Here is a 26,356-nt window from a genome sequence, read left to right on the forward strand (position 1 = left end):
CCCTCTGCTAGAGAGGTTTGATGAGACATTTCTTGCATTCCTTGCTCAATATATGTTGTTTGTGCAGCTGAAGGGGAGGATTTCCCTGTAATCACGCTCACGTGAGACTCTTTATGGCTCCCTGATATGCTCAACAGTGAAATGGGCTACTTTCTATTCAAAGCTTTCTCCATGTGAGTTGTTTTCGGAGACCGACAGAAGGTTGAGATAGCTAGTTGCCCTATTTACTATTGACAGATGTTATTACCACATACGCAAGTGGCTAATATTAAGGATCTCCTTTAGGATGAGGCAGTGTTCAAGGACTTGGTAGCTGAGGAGTTAGCTGATGAAATCCTTGATAAATGGGCTGGTGTGAAGCTGCCACTGACCCTGCAGGGGCAGTGCAGTTGTCTCTGAGGATTTGTGGGTGTCTGGGTGGAGGTTGCACTCTGTTTTTTAGGAGTAACCTACCAACAAACTCCTCAGCCAAAGAGCCCATGCAGCTGGGAAGGACCCATCCTTCTTTGAAATAGAAAGAATGAGAGGAAGACTTGCCAGCCTGGTCACACTTTGCTCCAATGCCCAGAAAAGTGAGCAGGTGAGAGCAAATTGAGAAATGGAGGAATAGATCTGGGGTATAAAGCCTGCTCCTCCAGTAGTGGCTTGCCCTTTTTCTTCTTTTTTGTTCACTGACAACAACTTGGTATCTAGAGACAAGCCTTCAGTCTCAGTTATACTGATAGTAAATACAAAGAACTCTAGCAATTTAGGAGCTTGGAATTTGGTTCCCAACACAATATTCATACAGAAAAAGCAGCCCCTGATGTGGGAAAGACCATAGGCAGACAAGTTATTGAGAGAACCATGACGCTGATTATTATGATTCACAATTATTGGAATATGTATAGTTTTATCTAACCAAGATAGTACAGTATATTTCCAAGGAGTCTTGGGATTATCTGGGCTCACCACATGTAATCCACAGATCCCATGGGCCAGGAACAAGTTGCTTTCACCTACTGTAGATGTCAGCCTAGATTCTTATTAAGAGAAGCCAGTTTGGTCTAGTGGTTCAGGTGCTGGGCTAGAAACCAGGAGTCTGTGAGTTCTAGTCCTGCCTTAGGCATGAAAGCTGGCTGGGTGGCCTTGGGCCAGTCACTCTCTCTCAGCCCCACCCACCTCACAGGGTTGCTGTTGTGGGGAAAATAGGAGGAGGAAGGAGTATTTGGTATGTTCACCGCCTTGAGTTATTTATATAAATAATAACGGCGGTATAAAAATTAAATAAATAAAATAAATTTGCTTCATCAGTTCCTATATAGAAGCCCAGTGCTGATCTTGCTGTAGAATATTAAGATGCTTTCAGGAAGAAGGAGCAAGAAAAAGTGTCCCCTCACAACTTTATGATTCTGCCATAGATTTTTAATTCCAGAGGTGTGCATTCAGACAAGGACATTTAAATGATCTGAGGTAGAATTAAAGCAGTGAAAGAGTTTCTTGAGAAACTCAAGGTAAGTAAAGATAGTTATAGAACATCTGGCTAATGCGAAAAAGTTTAGGTTTCCAGGTACAAATTAATTACATCTAAGAAACTTGGAGATCAACTTTCACTGATCTTTGAGAAATCATGGAAGACAGGCATAGTGGCAGAGATTTGGAGATGGACAAATGATGTTCCTTTCTTCAGAAAGGAGGAAAAGAGGACTCAAATGGCTACAGATAAGTTAGTGAGCTGTCGGTGTTGGACAAAACTTTGGAACAAAGTGTTGGTTCATGAACATTTAGAAAAGAATGCATTGCTTGGAGGAATCAGTGTGGCTTTCCCAAAAAGAAGCCATGATTTTCTTTTTAATAGAATGCCCAGCTTAGTTGACCCTGTGTAGAGGGTAAAGAAGATGACCTTGATGGAGAGAGGGAAGTTCCATTAACAAAGCAACAAAAAGCAAAACATAGTTTAAGTACAAACAATGGGGGAGGATTATGAAAATGTTTCAGACAGAGACCTCCATAATGCACATGGATTTGTTTCTTGGTCTAGTCTGCCTCATATAAGATCTTAGTAGAGAAGATGGCAAAATATAGGCTGGACATCGGAGGTAAATTCCAGGCAAAAATGGGTATGATCAAAAACAAAGATGGCAAGGACCTAACAGAAGAAGAAGAGATCAAGAAAAGGTGGCAAGAATATACAGAAGACCTGTATAGGAAGGATAACAATATCGGGGATAGCTTTGACGGTGTGGTCAGTGAGCTAGAGCCAGACATCCTGAAGAGTGAGGTTGAGTGGGCCTTAAGAAGCATTGCTAATAACAAGGCAACAGGAGACGACGGCATCCCAGCTGAACTGTTCAAAATCTTGCAAGATGATGCTGTCAAGGTAATGCATGCTATATGCCAGCAAATTTGGAAAACACAAGAATGGCCATCAGACTGGAAAAAATCAACTTATATCCCCATACCAAAAAAGGGAAACACTAAGGAATGTTCAAACTATCGAACAGTGGCACTCATTTCACATGCCAGTAAGGTAATGCTCAAGATCCTGCAAGGTAGACTTCAGCAATTCAGGGAGCAAGAATTGCCAGATGTACAAGCTGGGTTTAGAAAAGGCAGAGGAACTAGGGACCAAATTGCCAATATCCGATGGATAATGGAAAAAGCCAGGGAGTTTCAGAAAAACATCTATTTCTGTTTTATTGACTATTCTAAAGCCTTTGACTGTGTGGACCATAACAAATTGTGGCAAGTTCTTAGTGGTATGGGGATACCAAGTCATCTTGTCTGCCTCCTGAAGAATCTGTATAACGACCAAGTAGCAACAGTAAGAACAGACCACGGAACAACGGACTGGTTTAAGATTGGGAAAGGAGTACGGCAGGGCTGCACACTCTCACCCTACCTATTCAACTTGTACGCAGAACACATCATGCGACATGCTGGGCTTGAGGAATCCAAGGCTAGAGTTAAAATCACTGGAAGAAACATTAACAATCTCAGATATGCAGATGATACCACTTTGATGGCTGAAAGTGAAGAGGAACTAAGGAGCCTTATGATGAAGGTGAAAGAAGAAAGTGCGAAAGCTGGCTTGCAGCTAAACCTCAAAAAAACCAAGATTATGGCAACCAGCTTGATTGATAACTGGCAAATAGAGGGAGAAAATGTAGAAGCAGTGAAAGACTTTGTATTCCTAGGTGCAAAGATTACTGCAGATGCTGACTGCAGTCAGGAAATCAGAAGACGCTTAATCCTTGGGAGAAGAGCAATGACCAATCCCGATAAAATAGTTAAGAGCAGAGACATCACACTGACAACAAAGGTCCGCATAGTTAAAGCAATGGTGTTCCCCGTAGTAACATATGGCTGCGAGAGCTGGACCATAAGGAAGGCTGAGAGAAGGAAGATCGATGCTTTGAACTGTGGTGTTGGAGGAAAATTCTGAGAGTGCCTTGGACTGCAAGAAGATCAAACCAGTCCATCCTCCAGGAAATCAAGCCAGACTGCTCACTTGAGGGAATGGTATTAAAGGCCAAACTGAAATACTTTGGCCACACAATGAGAAGACAGGACACCCTGGAGAAGATGCTGATGCTGGGGAGAGTGGAGGGCAAAAGGAAGAGGGGCCGACCAAGGGCAAGGTGGATGGATGATATGCTGGAGGTGACGGACTCGTCCCTGGGGGAGCTGGGGGTGTTGACGACCGACAGGAAGCTCTGGCGTGGGCTGGTCCATGAAGTCACGAAGAGTCGGAAGCGACTAAACGAATAAACAACAACATGATGTAGAGCTGATTGAACAACCACACCCAGTGAATATATGTCAAATATGAAGGTGATGAGTGGCATATTGCTGGCTTTGGAGCTGTTTAATATATTTACAAATGACATAGTTCAGAAAATACGATTATCAAATTTGCAGAGAACATGAGGGTGGGGGGTGGGGCAGGGATAGCAAACTCTTAGAGGAAAGTATGAAGACTAGAAGGAACCAAAGGCAGAAAGAAGCAAGATGAATTGCAGCAGCGACAAATGTGGTGTCCCTCATTTTTGTAGGAAAAATCAAAAGTGTACGATGGGAGAGACCGCAGTGGGCAGCAGTGCTGTATGTGAGAAAAGGACCTATTGCAGTGGATCACAAGCAGCAGTGTGCTGCAGCTGCAAAAAAAGCAAATGTCCTAGGCTGCATCAGCAGAAGTACGGGGTCAACATCAAGAGAACCCACTGTTTATTCTGCATTGGTCAGACCACACCTAGAATCGTTCATCCCGTTCTAAGCCTTGCATTTTAGGATGGACATTGATAAACAGGCCTAGAAGGAAAATCTTACAAAGAAGATTTGGAGGCATTGGGTATGTTTGGGGTAGAGAAGAGAAGCCTGCAGGGACATATAGCTGCCTTAAATATCTGAAGGGCTGTCAGGGAGGACATGAGTCAGGATTGTTCAGAGTTGTTCCAGAAGACAGGACAAGAAACAACTGGTTTAAATTATAAGGATTTGAATGATACGCAGATTTCAGTTGGACATCAGGAAAAAAAATAATCCTAATAATAAGAGATGGCAAAAAATGGAACAGAGGGCCTTGGGCAGTGGTAGACTCTTCTTTGCTGAAGGAGTTTAAGCAGATGCTGGATGGCCTCTCAAGAATGCTGCAGTGGATTCCTGCACTGGGCAGGGCCTGGATTGATCATTTCCTAACCCTAAATCTTACATTCTGTATTTCTATGAAAAATCTTAAGGTTATTTAGACCACCCACTGCTGCAGCTACTGACTTTTGGGGGGATCGGCATTTAGCAAAGTATGGCTGTGTGACTATTTTGGAACCCTAAATAAGGCCGCTGTGCAAAACAAATATGCTAGAACTTATGAACTGCAATAGTTGGCAGTTATGGTAGATGTGTCCATTTGTGCATACATGGAGTGGCAAAATTGATTCACTCAAATTCACTTGATTTTGAATAAGAACTTGTAGAATAAGGATCTTTTTCACACTCCCCTTACCCTGCTATGGTCCCAGCCACCCATCTATCAACTGATTAAAGAGTTCCAGAAGAACCTTGTCATACTGGGGAAGACAGTGCTCTCTTCTACAACATGATGGCATTCTCTAGGAATGGGGTAAGGGAATAGAACTTAAGGTGTAGGATTAATTCTGGGAGAACCCAGGTTCCAGTGTATCCTCGTTCCACGGCAACTCCCTGAATGACTTCATCCTTTCACTATGTGGTCATGCCCATCCTACCTCAACCCTTATTCCTTATGGTCTTGGGTTGCTGGGAATTTTAGTCCATCAACCTCAAGGAGTAGAGACCTTAGCAACCGGGTTAGTCTTTGGTTCCCAAAGAGACCCCAGTATACGTCTGTTAGAAGTATTGCTCTGGCTGCCAGTTTGTTTCTGGGTAAAATGCCAGTAGCTGTGAACCATAAACCCCAATATAGATTGGCTCCAAGCACATAAGAAATGATTCCTCCCACAGCCCATCCCTGCTCACTGAGATTGTCTGACAGGTTTGCTAGCAGTTGCTGTAAGTACAGTCAAAGATCCCATACAGTTGACAAATTAAAATCTATTTATCAAATCAAATCTTTATTAGTCTTTAGGCCAGAGAGCACAACAATAAACCTGTAATTATTATTAATAAAACTTATTTTAAAAGACATAAAATGCAATAAAATTACATAAAATACATTATTGTAGTAATTGTAATACAGATAGAAGTGGCAATCACAAAAAGTCTATTTACAAATCACCTTGTAAAATAGTTCTTTAATAGTTGATTTTAATGCTTTTTAATTGTTGTCCTAAATTGTTTGGTATATCCCAGTTATTAGTTTTGATTTTATGTTTTATTGTCAAAAAGCCTCTGGAATTGGTGGAGTAATTTTAATAAAATAAACTCAAGATTTAAACACACGTGGCTGGATGAATAAAATGACATTAAGCATCATTTGAACATGCTTTTCATTAGCTTCTTCTATAGTATATTGGTTTCATTCATGGTGAAGCTGCTAACGTAAAATCTTGGAGGTTTTTGTGTGATAAAGAAATTATTTGAGGATTGATTGCGCTTTTGATTCCATGTGTAAATTAAATTAGGGGATACACTGATTTATATGCTTAGTAAATTCAAGATCGAGGAGCGTAAGCCACAAGGTCAGTTACATAAGCAAACATAAATGTTAAGTGAGTTTGAGTCCAGAAAAGCTGTTCAGTACATAAGCTTAGCTGAATCTCTGTGCTGTATTATTATTCATGGTAGCCAAATAAATGTCAATAATAAAAGAGAATTAAAGATTTTCATTTCCCAGAGGTAATTCTTCTAAGACTGCTTGATCTTTCATTTCATTTATAATTCATTTCTGTATCAGGATACAGCTATTCACCAGGCAGTGTATGACATGAAGTCGTTTAATAATGATTAAGAATGTAAAAATGCATGGCCCATGGGTAGTTGTCAGAAGACGTACCAGTGTATTATTGTTTTTGCCATCTTCTTATAGATCCTTCCACTCTTGAATATCAAGCATCCTTCTCTTCACATACCATTTATTATAAAATATTTAATGAAAAAGAGATATATGTGTCTTAATTTGCCGTGTAGTACAATTACTGAATTGTATTACAAAAGCTGCTGTGACCTGGGTTGGGAGAAACGCTTTGCTTCTGAAAGACAACAGCAAAATCCATAGAATTGGATTCTTCCAGGAACCAATTCACATGCCCAAGGAACAGAAACTGTCAGGGGGCCTTGTAGGTCTTATTCCTGGACTTGATGGCCAGGATGGTTACTGAGATGCTAAGTGAGAAAAGGGGGCCTAAGTCCCATCACGGGGGAAGAGGTGGACGGAAGAGTTCTCCAAACTGTCCTGCGGTGGTGCAGGAGAAGCACTTAGCAGTACTGCCTTTAAAGGTCAAAGAAGGGACACAGCCTGAATGTGAAGACCTGGAAGAGGTGTTAAAGGGACCAAGCTGGGATCACTGCTTGTGGAACAAGATAGCACGTGGTTGTCTCAGACAGCAGGGAAAATAGGAAAGAAACTGAAACACAGAAAGACAAGGGCAGGTCGTGTCAAACTGTTGCACCGTGAGAAGAGAATCTTGTTCAGGCCCAGACTGAGTCCAGAAGGGAGACAGTGGCGGTGCGCCTGACTAAAAACTAGGACTGAGTTCTGGCTATGAACTCCTATGTGATCCTACATAAACTACCGCCCTCCGAAGTCCTCCATACAGTATAGTTGTGAGCCATAGTTTGAGAGCCCAGCTCTGGGTTTTAGTGATGGGAAGTATTCAGTAATTGTAATATTCCTTTTCCTTATTGTGTGTGAAAAACAATTAAGAACAGCAGCTTGCAAGGTTTTTACAATCAAACGTGCCTTGGTGTCATGAGTAAGGATGGCGAGCAGGGGGCTCCCATCCAGACTGTCAAGCGCATGCGCAGCACTGATGAATTGTTCAGCCATTCAAAGAGACACAGATCGGGACCGCCTTAACCCTTGGGGGTTATATGTCTGGGTTTTCCCCACGCTTCTTCAGTTTGTTAGGATTCCTGTTAAGTACTAGCAATAAATATTAGAGACCAGTTCCTTGTCTCAGTGTGTTTCCTGGTTGTTAGGACATCAATCCTAACAAACTGAAGAAGCGTGGGAAAACCCAGACATATAACCCCCAAGGGTTAAGGCGGTCCCGATCTGTCTCTCTTTGAATGGCTGAACAATTCATCAGTGCTACGCATGCGCTTGACAGTCTGGATGGGAGCCCCCTGCTCGCCATCCTTACTCATGACACTTGGCCAGGTAACACGATAAAGTGAGCATCTTCTTGAACACTTTTGATTGCCGTTTGTATTGCCAATGTGCGAAGGAGACATCTAATCCACCTAGCACAATTCACCAGGATGTTTTCACTATATATCTCCTACATGAGCTAGCTTGGTGTTCACTTGTTAGGCCATTTGTATGAAAATAAGAATAAGAATTGGAATTAGAATTAAAATTAAAATTAAAATTAAACACACAAACGCACGCACGCGCACACACACACAGAAGCCAGAGTGGGGGTGATCTCCCCACTCATTACTCAGTGCATAATGGCTTGAGGATTATTTTATTTGAAGATCAATTGCAATGAAAGTGCATTATTATTTAGAATCACAATGAACTTTTATAACCTGATGTACAAAGTCAGGTAACATTTGTGATGCAAATTTAATTTCCTATCTATGTTCTGTATTCTAAGGGAAGAACTCAATCGGTCCCATTCAAGAATTGATAGAAATACTAAAGGTATTAAGTATTGTAAGGCTTACATTGTGCCATAAAATGATGCGGAATAAAAGCATTTTATGTATCAGAAAAACTCCTGGCTTCTTAAAATCATTCAGGTCTTGCCATTTATTCAAGATATGGCCATTTTCTTTTGCTGAAATTGAAGCTGTCTTAGCATAGGTTTATACAAGGATATTAGAAATATCTGTGTTTTACATTTGCTTCTTACTGGTAATTTTTGTTTTTTACATTGTAACAAAGCTGGATTTAAAAGCTGGCTTTTGTAAAATATATTTTGTAATAGATCCTATGCTGGTTGGTGCTGTCATCAATGCCTGTGAAGATCATAATCCATACTTCCAATAGATGTTCCATTTTTTTTAACCTTTCTACATTTTTGCTTTTCCTAAAGATTGATTTTTGGTTTCGTATCATTAATGGGATTCTGATAGCGTCCTATTGAGAATGGTTTTAACTTTATAGTTTAGCTACCAGCAATGAAGTCTGCTGTTTGACTAGGTTCAAACAGAGAACAATTCTATTTTGTTTGCTCGTGGTCTGTACAGCCAAGTCCATATCACCTTCCTTTTATATAAAGAAAGGAGTTAAACAAGCCGCTTTATTAGCTCCATTTCGGTTTAACGTTTTTTTAACAATTTATGTTCATACATCCTGATCTTGATGGATGTTGGCAACATGCCTGTTTTCTCATTCACAGAGATGGAATGAAGACCGAATTGGTGTGATAGGGAAAAACTGAGTATTAATTATGGAAAAGAGAAGTGGTGGTTTTTAATAGCAGAAAGCACAAATACAAGCTCCACAGATAGAGAGTAGTACCTCTCCTTCAAATAGCTGGCTGTTCTTCTCTAGGAATCTTTATCCTGGAAGGCACATCTGGAGCTAACTTCAACGACTGGTTATGATAGCCTTGTTGCAGTCTTTAAATATTAGTGTTTACGGACCAGCTAATTTTTCTAGCCCCCAGAACCTTTCCAGCGAAAATAATCTTCCAGCTTCTGTATAGGACATGGGTCTAGAAATGGAATGATAGTGTGAGATAGTCCTGAATAAATGCTTAGAGAGTATTTCTGGCCTCCTTCAGGGCATCCCAGCTACCTCTTGAAGAATGGAAACAATCTGTCTGAATCTCTGCCTGAATCCACCTGCTAGTGTTAAAATATTTTAAGAAGCTTGGTAGCCTTAAACCATCTGGTTAAAACTTATTATGGGCATACATGAGAGGAAAATTGGAGGCTGCCTTGCCGCCATTAGAAGAATGACTTGAGGCAGGAAAGAGAATCTGTAACTGACTTTGAAACCAGATTCCATTCATCAGGTGGATTTGCTTCGGTGCTCAAAACTTGCCACCACGTTATCTCCACTCTCCTTGGTACAATATCCAGAGACACTTTTTAAGGGGCTTTTTAAGGGAGGCATTTGCTGGGTTGTTCCCTTGACATATTTAGAAGACAGGTTTTTCAGAACTCCATGGAACAACACATGATGGAGCACCTCAATGGCCAGGTTCTAGCATGCAACCATGGGAAAAAAGTAAGAAAACCATCAGGAGATTTTCCTGGCTTAGAAACTGAATATGTCATGTGCCCTGTGTCTGCTGGGAGACACCTTTCCTCTGAACTTCTACCAAGTGCCTCTTTTCACCTTCCGAGCTGTCAAAATATGAAAGTGATGCATAAACTCCCAAGATGTCCATCCAGGTTCTGCTTCTGTTTACAAGTAGATTGAGATTAGTTCTATTGTTCACAGCTTTAGAGATGCTGTAACTATATAGTTTGACTTTTTGATGTGTGTTATTTTACTTGTGATAACCTGTAGTTACAGCAGTAGATTTGTTTTACTTAGCTTCTTGGTCTTCCTGGTTTTCTTCGTCAGTTCACCATCTTTTTTTTTTTTTAATACCAATAGCACGCCATGGTTGATAAAGCTAAACCAATCTAGATTACTTAATTTCTTAAGCATCTTTAGCCATGGCACACATTTGCAAGGGCATTTGTGCAGGGGTCAACAAAATTAAGATGGCAGGCATGACTGTACATTTGTGTTGCATGTCTAATGGGGGTGGAGGTTGATTATGTGGTGTCAGCCACCATCTTGACTTTTGACACTTCTCCCCTCTCCCCTGGACACTCATGCACTTTTGCATGATATTTGAACCAGACGGGCAGACTCTCTTTCAGGCCAAAGGGACTATGCTCCCGAGAGCAGAAAATGAGGCTAAGGAGAAAGGCCAACATTACGTGCTGTTAAAATTGTACGATTACCGCTGACATATTTCATAATCTTAGCCTATCTCATTAAAAATTACAATTCAGGGACAATTTGGGAGGGGTCTCAAAGCTTTTAGCAGGCCCATGCAGCTTCTGGGAGTGTTGTTTCGGTTTTGCCATTTCTGAACGTAGGCTTTGTGCCAAACCGCTAAATTGACTTCTTCGTCTGCTTCCCCCACACAAATATTTCACAGCATTTGAAAAGGAAATTTTAAAAAGTCTGAGGTATTCTGCTAGATTGTTTGGACTTGAGATGTATGATTAATATGTTCTGGCCATGATTAAGTAGACCACCCATGCTATGAAGGCTTAGTGTAAAATAATTGCGTAGTTTCAAATTATTGTCTCACGTATACAATCATAAAGATAGTTATTTACTGCCTTGGATTTAATCCACAGGAATCAGTAGTCATCCTGTTAAACAAAGTGTCTATTCGCTCAAGTCGTCATGAATTTAAAAAATTCAGTTAATGCTTATTATAACAGATTTACTATGTTCATTTGCAGCAGCAAACTGACAGTCTTGTGGCTTCTATAATATTACAATATGTATTGTGGCATAAGGTGTCACAGACTATAGTCCACACATCAGATGCCTGAGTTACTGACACATATACATTGCATGCACGTATATATGCATTTTAATTTATCTTTGGAGTACAATGGGCAATTATGGCACATATATATGTATCTTGGGTTTATTTCATTCTATATTGATTGCATTTCTATCTTCTATCTCCCTCATAGGCTCGGAGTAATGCTTATTTACTTATTTATTTAAATCTACTTACAAGGCTGCCCATCTCTCCTAGCAACTCTAGGGTTAACATAGGGTTAAAAACTCACTACACAAAATAACAATTTAAAAATAAAAATGGCACCCAGTCATCCTACTGAACCTGAAGCTTCTCCAGTCCTAATCCAGCATTCCAACCATTACATCATGCTGGCTCTTCCAAAATGTCTATTGTTGTATGTGACATTATTTGCTCTTATAATAGTGTTCCTAGTGTATGTGAGTTTCCATCTGGCTTTGCCATACAGACTGGTTGCTCTGTTTGTTTGTTTGTTTTTTAATTTTTGTGTGGTGTTTAGTAAGTAAGCACATCCTACCATTCAATGCTTCAAAGAGGGATGTATCATCCCAGTAATGTAGAGCAGGGAGTCCCCAACCTTTTGGGCCAGAAGGCACTTGAAAAGCTCTATACAATGATGTGGATGATCAAGGAGTTGGCTGCTTCATTCACAGAATGGCTATTCCCATGAATGTGGCCAGTCACAAAACACCCATTTTCCCATTTACCAGGAAATAATCTGGCAAGATCACACTCAGTCCCCCTCCTTAGCCATCCAGGCTGTGTCTGTGTCCGTTTGTATGTCAAGTGTTGGTCCCCAACATACAGACATACATATAAAGTCAAGATGGTGGCCACAACAGCGCAGTTATAGTTCCATCTATTTTTTATGTGTGTCACACACGATTTGCAAAAGAAAGAAACAAGTAGAGCTTTGATCACACTGTTGTGATTTTGTGATCACACTGTTGATCACACATTTAGACTTTTTTAACCATACCCTGCAGAAACCCCTACATACATATACACATACTTAAATAAAGATGGTTTTGAAGACTGGGTTTTTGCTTTATACAATGTAAGCCTTTTAAAAAAAAATGTTGTTTCTCTTCTACTTTCTAAAAAGTGGGATGGTGTAGAGAGTAAGGAAGATGAGCTTGATGGAGATATACAGGCTCCGTTGCCTAGGCAAAAGGGGCTAACGCATTTTTTAAGTCCAGAATGTCCAGATAACGTTCAGGAGTGGCTCAGGCAGACACCTCCCTGATTCCCTGGCATATAAGAAGGGGGAGGACGTTCACTACAGTCAGACTTTATAGCCAAACTCAATAAAAGTACTTCTAACCTTCCTGGGGAGTTGGTTTCCTGGTCTGGTCTGCCTGCTGTAGTGGGGCTGACAGATGGGTAGACCTGTTGTGTACCAAGGAAATTGTGTGAGGGATACAATAGGATTGTAGCTCCAATCCTCCTCTTCCTCTTCTTTTTCTGTACTGTAATAAATTATTTTTGAACCAGACTGGTCTTGTTGAGCTGATTTTTTTTTCTCCCCTCTCTTTTTGGATAGGTTTTGTAATCTGAGAAATAATGATTTAATGCCTTAAATTCCATGACTATAAACAGTCAGTTTTTCCTCTGTTTTCTGGATGGAAACAGAAGTAGGCGTGTGTTATCTCAATCACTTACATAGGTTATAATATAATACAATCTCCATCTACTCCTATAATCATTTAGATTATTAAGAATGCTTCTCTTTAATTTATTCACTCATAAGTTCTATCTTGTCTATGGTACTTGAAAGAGAATTTGGTGGAACATTTAAATTCTTGGTAAGACCCACTAAATAACTGGTAGCCATTGTCTATAATTGTTAGGGGGCAAGAATTATTAACTGACTCTCAAGGGCCAGAGATAGGCAATATGAGCCAATTTAGGTTAAATATTGGGTTCTGGAAAGTTGAAGAGAAAAGATGGTGCCCAGAAGAGAGTATTTGAATTATCAGGAATAGATGCAGAACTCATTTCCATTGATCTCCATGCATGAATCTGATAGGTTGCTTGCTCTTCAGAGAATTTTAAATGTATTCAGTAGATTGTACTGGAAATCAGTTGTAATAGATGTCAGTTTCAGATGGTGCTATGATTTAAGGCTCATTAATCCCTACAGAGAAGTGAAAGATTCATCTATATTTAATAGGCAACAGTTGGAACCCATCACATGAAGTTAATGGCTGGGTTAACACCTATGTCATGCTTTCTTCAATATTCTCCTTCAAGGGTTGTGGACAAAACAGGAAACATACTGGCTTTGAACTTAGAACTCAACTGTTCCCATTGAGCCTTCCGTTCAGAAGACTCCAGGTTGACTGTGTTCCATTAGAACAAAACTGGAAACAGCTTGTTTCGTTTTGAACTTGGAGCACTTAAAACAGCTGTTTTGAAGCTGCAATGTCCCTTTTACAGTTGTTTTGTATAATGAAGCTCATGGAAAAGATATGCTCAAAATGACCAGTTTTGTTCCAACTGTGATTTCATCTCAAAGCAAAGCTCCCCAAACACACACATTTTGTTTCGAGCTCAGAATACACAAAGGACTTCTATTTTCTATATCTCATTTCACAAGTTGGTGTGGAATTTGACTGCCACTACTCCAGTGCCAGAGACTTTGGGTGGAGGAGTGTGTAGAGCTGTAGTAGTGTAGTACAGACACTGTAGTAGTGTCTGTTGAACTGAAACAGATGTTAGACATCTTTGCATTAATTTTATCGGAAAATATACTCTGGTCTATAATTTGTAAACTGGCAGTTATTTGATTTAAAAGCAAGAGTGAATTGTTTGTGGGAAAGCGTATTCTAACCTCATGCCAGCAGTCGCATGCTAAAGCCTCACAGGTCCAAAGATAAATGTGATAGATGTTAGAAATGATTCTCAGAAGAGGTAATAGCAGAATTCAGTACATACGACTAATAACAAAAATGCAATAAATTAGTTATTCAATGCTCTTCCTACCACCTGCTCAAGCAGACTGTATTTCTGTAGAACTGTGCTATATAGGACTATGTGTTGTTGTCTGGCAGTGGAGGAGGAACTCTGTGAGCAATCAGTTATCAAATAGTGGCAAATGTAAGAGCAATGCAAATTGTCATCACCCAGCCCAGCTTGTTATGGTCTCCTTTCTTTATTATCATATCAATTGACTAAGCTCATTCCAGACAAAGCGAGGTTATGGGAACCACCTAGAGCATCATGCACCATTAAACATCAGTGCTGCATGCACGAACATCTGCAGTGCCGAACTTATTAGCCAAGGGTGTAGCGGAAGAGGGATAAACAGCTTTCTTAATCACTTGTAAGAAAAGAATAGTATCCTAATGCATGTATTGTTTGTCAAGGGGAAGTTCATCAATAATTGTATAATTATAGTGTATTAGATTAGAGTACCTATTGTAAATGGCTGATTTCTGTTCGCATCTCTTGAAGTCCCATCTGTGGGCACTTCAGCATTCTATAAACCATTCAGTTCATTCCTATTTAATGCCTTTGTGAAAACAAGTGGGAATGTTTGCTTGTCATTTACTGTGGCTTTTTTTATAGTGTTAACTGTCGATTTTTATATGCTCTGAATATGTCAAGTTCCTAACAATTATATTTGAGACATTTGGTTACACAAGATAGGACCTATATTTAAACTTAAAAACTTGAAAGTAAAATGTTTCCTAAATAAAGAATTTCTGTGATTATTTGTGAATGTATTGTATACTGTTGCTGGATATTTAGAAATGTGAATCATGGAAGTGAATGAGAGTAGCTAAAATTCCTTATTACTGAGGTCCAGCGACATGGGGCCCATGGGCACTGTGACACCTCTAATGCCACTAGATGGCACTTACTGACTTTCAGATTTTAAAAAAAATGACTGAATTTTTCAGCCATACCTCACAAGAACTCTGTGTTCTCATATCAAACTTCATGTGATTTTTTTTTTAACCCCGCCGCAACATACAGCTTTTCCAGCTTCTGGGCAGCAGCACTCAACATTCATTGAATGATGCATTTTGGACTCTGCTTGCAACTCAACGCTATAAACTTGACTCAGTAGGCATCTAGTTAGCTATATAGACATAGTCTCTCACATCCTATATACATAAATCTCCCCTATACCCTATCTCATATTCTTATCTCTCCTTTTTAGATTCACGCTTATTATATCTTTTATATCATCTATGTCTCTTATATGTATTTTTAGCGTTTTACTTTGTGTATTTTTATGTTTCTTCCTAATGGCTATACTACATCCCCTTATGCTGATCAATGGCTGTAATAAAGATTGATTTGATTTGATTCATTTGATTTTGACCCTTGATACATAGATAGCTGGATGGATAGGTGTGTGGGTAGGTGGGAGGTTAGTTGGCCGGCTGGCTGTTGATTGAATTGGTGATGATGACATCATGTGATGTAGTCCCCTTTCTGAAAAGAAAGTGCTGACTGTATTCTTTTCTGTTACATAAACCAAGTGGGCTGACAAAAAATTAAATGATGGATTTCACCATTCAAAATACAGAGTAAGTATCAGGACCAAGATAAAATGTCCATTGAAAGCAAGATAAAGCAGCAGCTGATTAAATATTGAAGATAGTTGAAATACATTTTTGGCACACAATTAAAAATAAATTGCGTACAAGTTTGGGAATCTCCATAATGAGGGCATTCCAAAATTCAGTTCCCAGAATAAAAGATCCTCTGCTTTATTCATTAGTGACAAAGGGAGAATAACATAGCCTTAAGCTTGGGCATATTTTAATAGGTGAAAATGATTCTTGGGGTAAGTTAGTCCTAGACTGTTGAGGGCTTTTGAAGCTAATCCCTGAATAAAAGGGTTAGCAGTGTTATTAGACTGAGAGCAGAGGCATATGTTCTGCCCAAGAAGCTTCAAGCAGGAATCTGTGGAATGGCTGTAGCAAAACGTAGTGTTTTGCCACAGTGGCGCAAACTACTGTTAACTTGAAAATATGCAGAAGAGCGATAGAGGTGGCCCATCCCTTGCTTTTGAAATTCTGACCACTTCTCCCTGAAGGTGACAGAGGTGCGTCTGTCATCTTCTCCCAAGTTCAGGTTTTCCAATGCCTCTTAGAAAAGCTGGTCCATCCCTTGTGACCTAAGCGATTCTGGGAGCTGGATAGTCTGGCAATTGCTTTTTGGGGTGTCTTCTCCACTGAATTTTACCTTCCTTGGCATGAAGGAAGGTCTAGGTCTCATTCCAGTTCCAAGGCCAGAGAATTTGCTTCCAGAGTGGTAAATTTGTATATGAGGTTCTGTGAGGACTGATTAAAGTACCACAAAATAGGGAGCAGTTTGCAAGTTCTCTAGAATGTTTCATTCGGCAAAATAAGGATTAAGATGGGGTAAGAAGGAGCTGAGAGTGGAGCAGATGCTATCTCAGTCTTGTCTTCAGTTGGAAGGCAAAAGGAGAAATTATATCCGCAATTGTTTTAAGCTAGAATTCTTCCTCCCCTTAAAACACCAGGCTCTAGGTGAAGAATCTGATTGTACAGGGTAACATCATATCATGCACACCACTGTAGCAGACTGAAGTTGCTCTGCAGTGCTGAAAATGATACTCTCGGGAAGATCTGCTCTGCATGTTAAACCAGTCCATGGTGGGCCCCAGTAACTCTGCCATATAATTTGTTACAGAAACATTAGATCTGCTTACAGATTACCACAAATACTAGAAAAGACCCCCCCCCCCAAAACATGGATGTTGTCTGTCCACCTAACCTTGAACCACAGAGTCTAGCTAATCTGCTGCAAATGGTTTGTCCATCAGATTTGAAGGAGATCCTCCATCTAGATGATCTGGGGTCCAAAAAATGAACACAAAGGGGAAAAAAACCTACAGAAAGGTATGAAATGATTCTGGTTAAGAAATATTATAAAGGTATTCAATTAATAAATACAAAAATAAAAATGCTGTAAAGTGGGTCTGATGTTCTGTTCTATCCTGGGGCCTAAGCAGGTCAATAGGTAATTTTATTTCAAGCCTTCAGTTTGTTCAGGATTTGCTTAGCTGCAATTTTAGCAGGCTGCTCCCTAGCTGATTACTCTCCTGTGTTTTCCCATCCTCTCATCAGACAGTCTCTCTAGGGATTATCTTATCTCACCCACCATTTCTATCAGTTGTTTGCCCCTCTTAGGTTTAGTATCTGTCAGATATAACCCATTTTGTACGCTTGCCACTTCAACCCTGAGATTCTTCCCTTTGAAGGTGGCCTTTCTGGTTGCAGTATATCTTGGTGAATTGTAGATTCACATGGATCCATCAGCTTTGTTAAGGGATGGGTCATCCTTTCATCACTGGGTGTTTGACTTCACTTCCAGACCTCTGTAGAATAACAGCTTCATCCACTATCTAGTCTTACGTGGTGCTTCGGGCTTGATGTATCTTGCTAAAGTTTTAGACAGTCATGTCTTCTTTGTTGAGTACCCGAACCCTTGCTAAGGGTAGATAAGTTTGCTCTTCACCCAAACAGTTCTTGGAGTAGTGATTTGTCATTCACACAACCATCTGCCCTTTCACAAGGATCCATTATTTTTCTAGTCCACTTTAGTGGATTCTGGTACACTGCCTAGATCTTTGGGTATGCAAAATGCCATCTTGGTTCCTGCAAGTCTCAGTAGCTGGTCAGTGTGGTAATATTAAGACAGCTACACAGCAACTGTAAATGAAAGGATACAGTTCTGTTGCTTTCAGCTCCTTTCCCCTGCCTGAATACCCACAGGTAATGGAGGCCCCTGCTTAGACTACGTGTGTAATCCATTTTTATTTGGGGTTGTTTTTCCCAAATATAATAATTTGTAATTTCAGTCAGAAGAAAAATTCTAGGCTGTGCCAAAAGGTTTGCCAGAATGTTCCTAGCTTTCCTCTTTGCCCTTTAACTGCTTGCAATATTTTATTTTGGATATTTAAAACAAAGAATAAGCCCAGGAAAGCTTTAAAAGAAAAGTAATTAAAAATGACAAGTTGTGGCATAAACCTGACAGTGTTCAGGAAATATGCAGGATGGATATTTTTCATTTATGCCTTCTAGCGTGTTTGTTATTGTGTTCATAATGAGCTGTTCTTTATAGCTTGAGGGTTTGTTTTTTTTTGGCTTTTTTGTTTTCTTACTGTAAATGACAGTGGGTGTCTAAGCCATGCTCTTTATTTTTATGAGTATCTTTATCCCCACGTCATGCTTTTAAAGGTTTGGTATGCAAACATACGATTCAGAAGCTTTTGCTAGAAAATGCCTGTCACAACTGCGATTATAATAACTAGCATCGTAATGAGTTGTGTTCCATATGTGGAAAATAATCTATAAACTAAACTGTTACATAATTTATATTAAAATGTGCATGCAATTATTTTGAAAGGGAGTAAATCCTATATATTCCAATTACAGTAGCAATTAAGTGAAATTATGTGGATACTAATTAGATGATCCTAAAGGATCATAGACTTGTATACTTAATTATCAGAGGAACAATCAACAACTCATTTAGGATGAATAAATTTATTCCATTTGGAGGGGCAGATACTGCTGTAGTTTTTCCTGCCATCGTGTTTGAAAGATAATTCCATTGAGAAGAGTGTGATCTATTCTATATTTTCATGAGTATAGTTAAGAACAGAATGTAACCTTTGGAGATTAGCATAAATTTCAAATCTCATTGTGCCTCAGAAAGATATTAAAAAACATTATTCTTAATAAAACCCATTTAAGAAGACTGCAGTGTAACAAGAGCAAAACCTAGAAATCTTTGGAGAACATAAGTAAAGGCAGCAGAGTCTATAAAGTCCTTTAGGAGCAATTGGTGGAACCTGTTATTTATTCATTTATTTATTCATTCCTTCATTCATTCATTCCTAAATCAGAGATAAAGAACTAGGGAGTGCAACTGTTACAGGTTTACTAAACATAAGTCTCACTCACAGTTTGAGGTTTTGTAGGATTTTATCCTAAATGGCTAATCATACAAAAAGTTGAATGCATAGAACTTTTTTTATCCTGTGGCATGGCTCACCCAGCTTTTTGACCAGGGACTTTTGAGAGTATGTTCTGGCTGCCATGGGTGCATGGAGTCTTTCCCACTCATCAGTGTTGGCCCTAATAGCATGGCCTGTCACAAAACATGTCAGGTGCTTCTGCTATTGCTGCTATAAAATCTGCATCCATTTTTCTTATACATGCATTTGAATATTTTGGGGTGATAGCACCAACACATGATTTGCCAGGAAAAGGCCTCCAACGTTCTTGAACAAGAACATGAGAAGGGTAGCAAATCAGACCTTGGTCCATCTAGCTTAGGACTGTCCACACTGAGCACCAGCAGCTCTCCAGGGTTTTAGATTTGAATTTGTTTAGCCCTACACAGGGAGACCAGTGATTAAATCAGGATCTTCTAGGACACAAAGCAGGAGAACAAAATCCATTTCACTGGATATATTCAGGTGAGGGCTTGACACAAAGGTCTGGAACACTTTAATGTGGATTTCTGTGTGGAGGAGCAAGTTGCTGTGATAACAGCGCCAAAGTCTCTTCTCAGAAAGAAAAATCTCTTTTCTTGTATCTCCCCTCCCACCTTTAAGAGATCTCTGTAAAGAGAATGAAAATTAAGAACTCGCTAATGGGGATGAAGAGCAGGAGTGGCAGCTGTATAGCCCATCTCCTCCCTAAAATAAGGCATTTTTACCCCACCTGCCAATTCAACATCAGCACAGGAACCGATTATACAGGGAGATGGTAAGCCATCCTGCACTGCATGTGTCTGGAGGCTAGATCGCTATGTCTCTGGAATGCTTTAATCTGGATTCCTTTTTTTATTTTAAATCCTTTATTTATTAAAATACATTTACAGTTATAGTACAGTCTACATATAAAAACTCATGGTACAACAAATATAGTAAGACAAAATAACAAAACAAAATATTTTCTATTAAGAAAAAAAAAGGAAAAAGGGGAAAGTTTCTGATTATCATAGCTATAGATATACTTATATTGGCCTTTTGTAATCTCTTTTCTCTATTTACTCTTACATTACCATTATTTCTATTAACTATTTCATTAATATAAAAAACCCATAGTCATAGCTTCATTTTGTTCGGTTATAAGCAGGTAATCAGTTCAGGAATCCAGATTAAAGCCAACTGAATGGAATGCTTCCATCTGGATTCCTGGCCTGAGACGTGGAGTTCAACTTAGTGTCCTCAGTGGTCATTTCCAGTGCTAAGATTCTATGAATGTTGGTGGGCACTGTGCAAAGAGTCACAGTAGAATCTGTGGGTACCGTCTTTTCCTGCGGGGATGGGGAGCGATTGATATGCTTGGCCAGGATCTGGAGTTGTCATACTATTGATCAGCCACATTATAAGACTTTTACACCAATCACACTACCACAGTGTTCCTGGGAATGCAAGTTTGTTCCTAGAACTACAGGTTTCGTGTCAGTCTTCCAACTGAGGGCTCTCTAGTACTGGTGACTTAGCAGATCTGTGGAAGTAGGTAGTCCTGAGCTTGAGAAATTGGTATGGAAGATTTGATCTTACTGTCTCTTATAACTTGGGAATTGGACAAAACCATTCCACTTGTGGTGAAAATCCTCAAGAGCTGAAAGGAAACTATTTCAGTCCTGAAACTGATCTTGATATGATTCATGGACTGAATGAACAAAACAGATGGGTATTTAATCCCAGTTAGACTGTGGTGCCAAATAGGAGCACTGAGTTTGGAGGCAAAGGGAGGATTTAAATCTAATATATATAAATGTGTACTTTCCATGCCTTCCTTTGACTACGTAATGCCCCTTGATCTGGCCTAGGCTCTACTGTTTAGAAAACATACAGAAGTTCACAAAATAATGCTTCACGAGATATGAGAAAACTCAACTTTCTGATAGCCAGAGGTCACGTTGCTTGTAAGAGAGGAGGGGCCCCACCCAGTGGATAAGAAAAAAGAAAGCTTGGAGCTTTTGCTAATGCTGTACACTCATACCCACCCTCAAACCCATCCAGGCCTTACTAAATTTGCATCTCTGCTACAGTCAACTTCAGCTCATCCCACCCCTCCACATTTCCGTTAAGAAAAGATAGACAAGGCAGTGCAATAATAACCCTAGACTACCCTGCAGGATTGTCATAGACTACTCTACAACTCAGTCCAGCTTGGCTAGTTTGTAGGGTATGTAACAATCATGGGTTTTATCTGCCTCCACTGTCAGTTTAATTCTTTAAGATGTTTAGACACTCAGAAAAATCACCTTCTCCAGACAGTGTGCATGTTGGTTATTACTAGAACTTTCATTCATTGGCTAAAAAGAGTGAAAAGCAGCCTTTGTTATAAACCAGGAGAAGAGTGACTTCATCTTTGTTTTATAGATTGCTGCTGCTTACAAAACAAGCAAGAAAGAAAGCTAGGAATCCAGGGGTTATGATTTATTGGGGGAGAGGTAGTGCGGGTGTGTTTCCCTTACAGATGCTGATGCTCTCCTCTCCTGTTCTCAGGTCGCATTCCAAATTCTAACAGGAAAACACGTGATTAAGTATTATGTGTGTCAGTAGATGCAATTTGTAGAGCAAGGTATAAGCAAAGCATAAAATAACCATACCGTGAAACGAAGTAAATGTAAAATCTGAATTTCAAAATGTAAGATAATACGTTACATTTTGCAAACCCCTACGGTTTGCATTTTGTTGCCTGCGGCACACTGTGACAGAAGGTGATGTGTAAGTGGTCCTATTTTGTACTTTGGAAGTCACACACGTCCAGTTGAGCTTTATTCAGTCATACAATTGATGGTGAGAAAAAACCAACATAAATACTACTACTTCTGTTGTCAGCAGGGAAAGGAGCCATGGAGCTTGAAAATTACAGAGAAATCATGGAAGCATGCATAGTGAAGGATAATGTTATATTAGTCCATTGAGTGGATTGCACGATTCAGTTTATAACTAGTTAAAAGAACCATCATTTAATCTTTTAGTTAACAGTGCTTTAATTTTCCTTGCGCCTGTAGCCGGTCTTCAATTCATGCCCACATTTTAATTTTCTCTCATTTTTCAGGCATTTCTCCATCCTCCACCCACTTTTGAAATGTGTATGTTTGAATTTGTGAGCCGTTTGAAAAATTGCTTTTGAGAAGAAATGATTTGGGAGACGTGTGAGGCTTGCTTTACACTTTTAGTCTGCTCATACATGTGCATGCAAATACATGTGCTAAGTAGCACATATTTACTTCTTGAGAGGTCTTACCATCTGAGCTATAGTGGTATACAATATCCAGGTCCAAAGCAGGTTTATAATATACACCAATAGAGTGTAATGTTGCATTGCAATCAATATGCTATGTTATAAATTACTCTCCCAAAATAAAAATCATAGCTGCGCTGATGATAGACTTTAACTAAAAACCCTTCTGGACAACTCTCTTTTAACTGGCTTTGTAAAGTGGGTAGTGGCATCTGGATTTTTGATGGGAAAATCCATAGGGTCATGGCCAGTACTGTACAGAAAAAAACCTAGGTTGCTACTACTTCTCAAGATGTTGCTGGGGCCTGCAAAGGACCAGGAAAGGTGCACTTCCTCCATGCAAGTCCTTATATGACCTATCAGAGGGTCGGCGGTTCCCTCCTGCAGGAGAAAGATGGGGAAATGCTTTTTCCCAGAGGGTGCTTATAAAAATACGATCATGCCTCATCATCTATAAATAAATATGAAGAAGTATGTCATTTTCTTGTATACAGATGTATGCAGGATTGAGTAATTTATTAACAGACACAAGTTTTGATGACTTAGATTTTAGTTTCCCCTTTGGAGTTTGGGAAAAGGGCTCCAGCTACAGAGGGGAGAATATAATTAGTAGACTGTCTCTGTAGTCCCTGCTGGTTCCTTCCAAAGCCAAAAAATCTCATCGTAGAAAACCTCCAAAGGGATATGATCCAGACTAGACAGAATAGGTCACAAAGCCTGGAGGATTCACCGGATCCCCTCCCCTGCCTTCTTAGGGCTCCCAAGCTCTCCACTTGTCCAAAATCAATTTCTTCCCATTGAAGTAGAGATTGGCGTGGGAGTGTGGATATCCTATAACGAATGGAAAAGATGGAGGGAAGCAAGTGCATTTTCATCCTAATTTCTGCCTTGGGGGTGCTCTGGACAAGAGAATGTTTGGAGATGTGAGAGATCTCTGTTGTCAGGATGCTCCAAGCTAGATTTCACATTATTCTGTAAGAGTTCTTTAACCTTCTGGCAGTTCTATGAGAGCTTATCCTCTCTAAAAGAGATCAGAGTGGGGAATTGGGGCAAGTTCTGACCGACTTGCCTTCCCTGTGTGAACGATTTTGCACGGTGGGGCTTTACCCAAACAAATTCCTGAACTTGCAGTTTCACAGGCTGAGGTCCAAGGACACAGCTCTTTGATAAGCTGATTTTGTTACACATATTAGAAAAAGAAACAAAAAATCTGCAATTGCTGACTCAAGTCTATATATGGTCCAGGTTCAAGTTCTGCCTGTGCACCCAAATGGACTGAGAGCCAGTTTCTTAGTGGGAAGGGCAGTGACTGTTCTCAGCTTCTTTGCATCTGACCAGGATCTGTCTAGCCCTCACATACCCATTGCTTACACAGTATCCATAAACATTTTGATAACGGTATCTTTTGTTGTTTCCTAATCCATTACCCTGGCTATTTATTTAGACTTTAAAAATAAACACAGTTGTTGTAAAGCTTTTTGGATCTCCTATAACAGTAGGTTTTTTCTTTCATCTTACTATTGTAATTTATGCAGTATGAGTGTTGTCTGACAGGCAGGCTTTTTAATTTTTGTAATTTGCACATCAAAAAGGTGTTAATGACATCACTCCCTTAAAAACCATATCTGATTATGAAGAATGTGTATCTATTCTGTGACTGCCACACTCTAAACTGATTTCCCCACACATTATGAGTTAGATGGAGAATGGTGTGTTCAAATATCAAATAAATAAATACGTATTTATTTTTATAAATAAAAATACCATTTTTAAATCCCTCGAAAAAAATTCTAGAAACTGAGCAGAATTTCAAAGAGAGTGGAAGCAAAACTAGAAAATGTTTCCATTAAATCTATAATGCCAAAGAGGACCTACCATCCAGATTCTTCTTATTTTAAGGAAAATGGATATCATTTAGTGGAATTTTTTTTAGGGTGCAAAGCCATTCTACCTACTTTTTTTTTTTAAACCTCCATCAGATCATTTCTATGTCTTGTTTGCATCTGTCAACTCCAAAAGCTCCTCTCCTGTACTAAGGAACTTGTGGTTCTCCTCATATTGCTCGCCCCTAACCATTGGCCATACTGGCTGAGATTTACAGATTTCAGAAACATCTGGAAGACTGGAGTTTTCCCATCCCTGGCCTTACCAATGCTCAGCTTGGGGTAGATTGCAAATTAATTTTGGTGTCTCGCTTATGTATCATAGTAATAGTTGTCTCCTGGAAAGACCCTAAAGCCAACACCTTGCTCAGTGCACAAGTCCACAGTGAAAGCATCCCTGGCTTTGGGCTGCGTGGCCCCTGCTTGAAGGCATCCATGGAAATGATTGCTCTTGACTACGTTGCCATTCAGAATCTGACCAAATTATGTTGTAAAAAATGTTTTTCTTTTATTTTCTTTCCTTTTAGAAAACGAAGTAAGAGCTTTCCCAGTCTTAATTAGTGACCAAAGTGAGATAGTTGACACCAATGGAGCTGGAGATGCCTTCGTAGGTGGTACGTACCCTTTGCATGTTATTCTATTTGGAGATGTTGCTGTTCTCCCACCTTCTTCTCCTCTCCTGCAACTTCATTAGAGAATGTTGATGATAAGGGTTGGTGTTTTCCTCTGGTGTAGAACATCAAGCTTCTTCTTCGCAAGCCTTCATTTGCATCCTAAGAGTATGTTTTAATGGATTGTTAATTCTCTCAGGAAAAATGTGTTTGTACCTTTAAAGATAATGTGCTATTATGCAACATCTACATTGTTTTCACAAGATTAATTGTGCCTGTCAGAATGTTGCATAAACAAAACTGCATCAAATATGCTTTGTACAGTACTCCGAATCTCTCCTGGCTTTAAAATCTTAGCACATTGCTCTCCTTTTAGCAGGTTGTAGTGAATATTAAAGAGTATGAAAATAACTAACATTTGAACTATAACTTCTTTTCCTTAGTGCATCTGTTTGCTAGGCTGATGGTGTGTAAATGCTCCTCCCCCAAATGATATGTTTTAAGAGTCAGAAATAGCATAACATCTGCTACGACTTATATCTGATCTCAAATGTATTTTTTTTAATATTGGGAGGGGATGAAGGATGCAACTCTCTCTCTCTCTCTCTCTCTCTCTCTCTCTCTCTCTCTCTCTCTCTCTCTCTCTCTCTCTCTCCATTGTTTAAAATGCCTCAAATAAATCAAAACCCTGTGTAGCTGCAAAGTTATCTTGTTGACAGTAAATCTCTGTGTCTTGCAACAACAGGCTGTTCCATTTTGAAAATTCTAGCTTCAAAAGTCTTAAAGCCATCCACCACATTCTCCTTGTTTTCCTCAAAATACAGGACTTGTTCTTACTGCATGACCAAGGTTGTCATTGCCACATCAGGGGAAGGGAATAGATGAGAGTCTTCGCTTCTTGGCTCAGTTTGTTACAACCTAGCCTAACCTTGAGCCACCAATCCTAGACTACCAGATCTCTAGGCTATCCCCAGGTGGTAGCAACAAGGTTCGGAAAACACAAACTTGGCTGCCATCTGGTAGTTGTTTGGGCATTAGCCCAAACAGGACAGAAGCAGAATGAATGTCTTCTCCTTTGTCTGTTAGGGTGATGTGCCATTTTAAGCCTGAGAGCCAAAAGGGTGCTAGGGTAGTTGGGTGGAGGCTTTCCTGAAGGCATTTACCAGTGTTACCGGATGATAAGCTCATTCTGTTCTCTAAGTACTGGGGCAAGGGAAAGGGATGATGAGAAACAAGTTGAGATGGAATCCTAGATTCCCCATTCTTTTCACGTTAGGCTTGTCCCGGTCTCAGATGTCTCCATCTCTAGTCTGTAAAGCACCAGCTATTATCCCTCAGGCTCCACTCACTGACTTCAAGATGTAAACCTCAGGAGATGTGGCCAAACCACACCTAAGGAACTAATTTCTGAGAGGAACTGAGAAGCCCACTTCCATGTTCTGCTTCTATAAGCCAAGGCATTTTTT

The 26,356-nt window shown here is 39.8% G+C and overlaps 1 protein-coding gene across 2 annotated transcripts in view; it reads left to right on the forward strand.

The window, feature by feature from the left end:
* ADK (adenosine kinase) overlaps positions 1-26,356 on the forward strand; it is a 259,216-nt gene that overhangs the window by 211,316 nt on the left and 21,544 nt on the right. For both annotated transcript variants that reach the window (XM_063307666.1, XM_063307667.1), the window contains exon 10: positions 24,807-24,893. In XM_063307666.1, the coding sequence (XP_063163736.1) occupies positions 24,807-24,893 (87 nt within the window). The remainder of the gene's footprint in view (positions 1-24,806; positions 24,894-26,356) is intronic.

This window comes from Candoia aspera, chromosome 6 (genome assembly GCF_035149785.1).
Source record: "Candoia aspera isolate rCanAsp1 chromosome 6, rCanAsp1.hap2, whole genome shotgun sequence".
Classification (NCBI taxonomy): Eukaryota; Metazoa; Chordata; class Lepidosauria; order Squamata; family Boidae; genus Candoia; species Candoia aspera.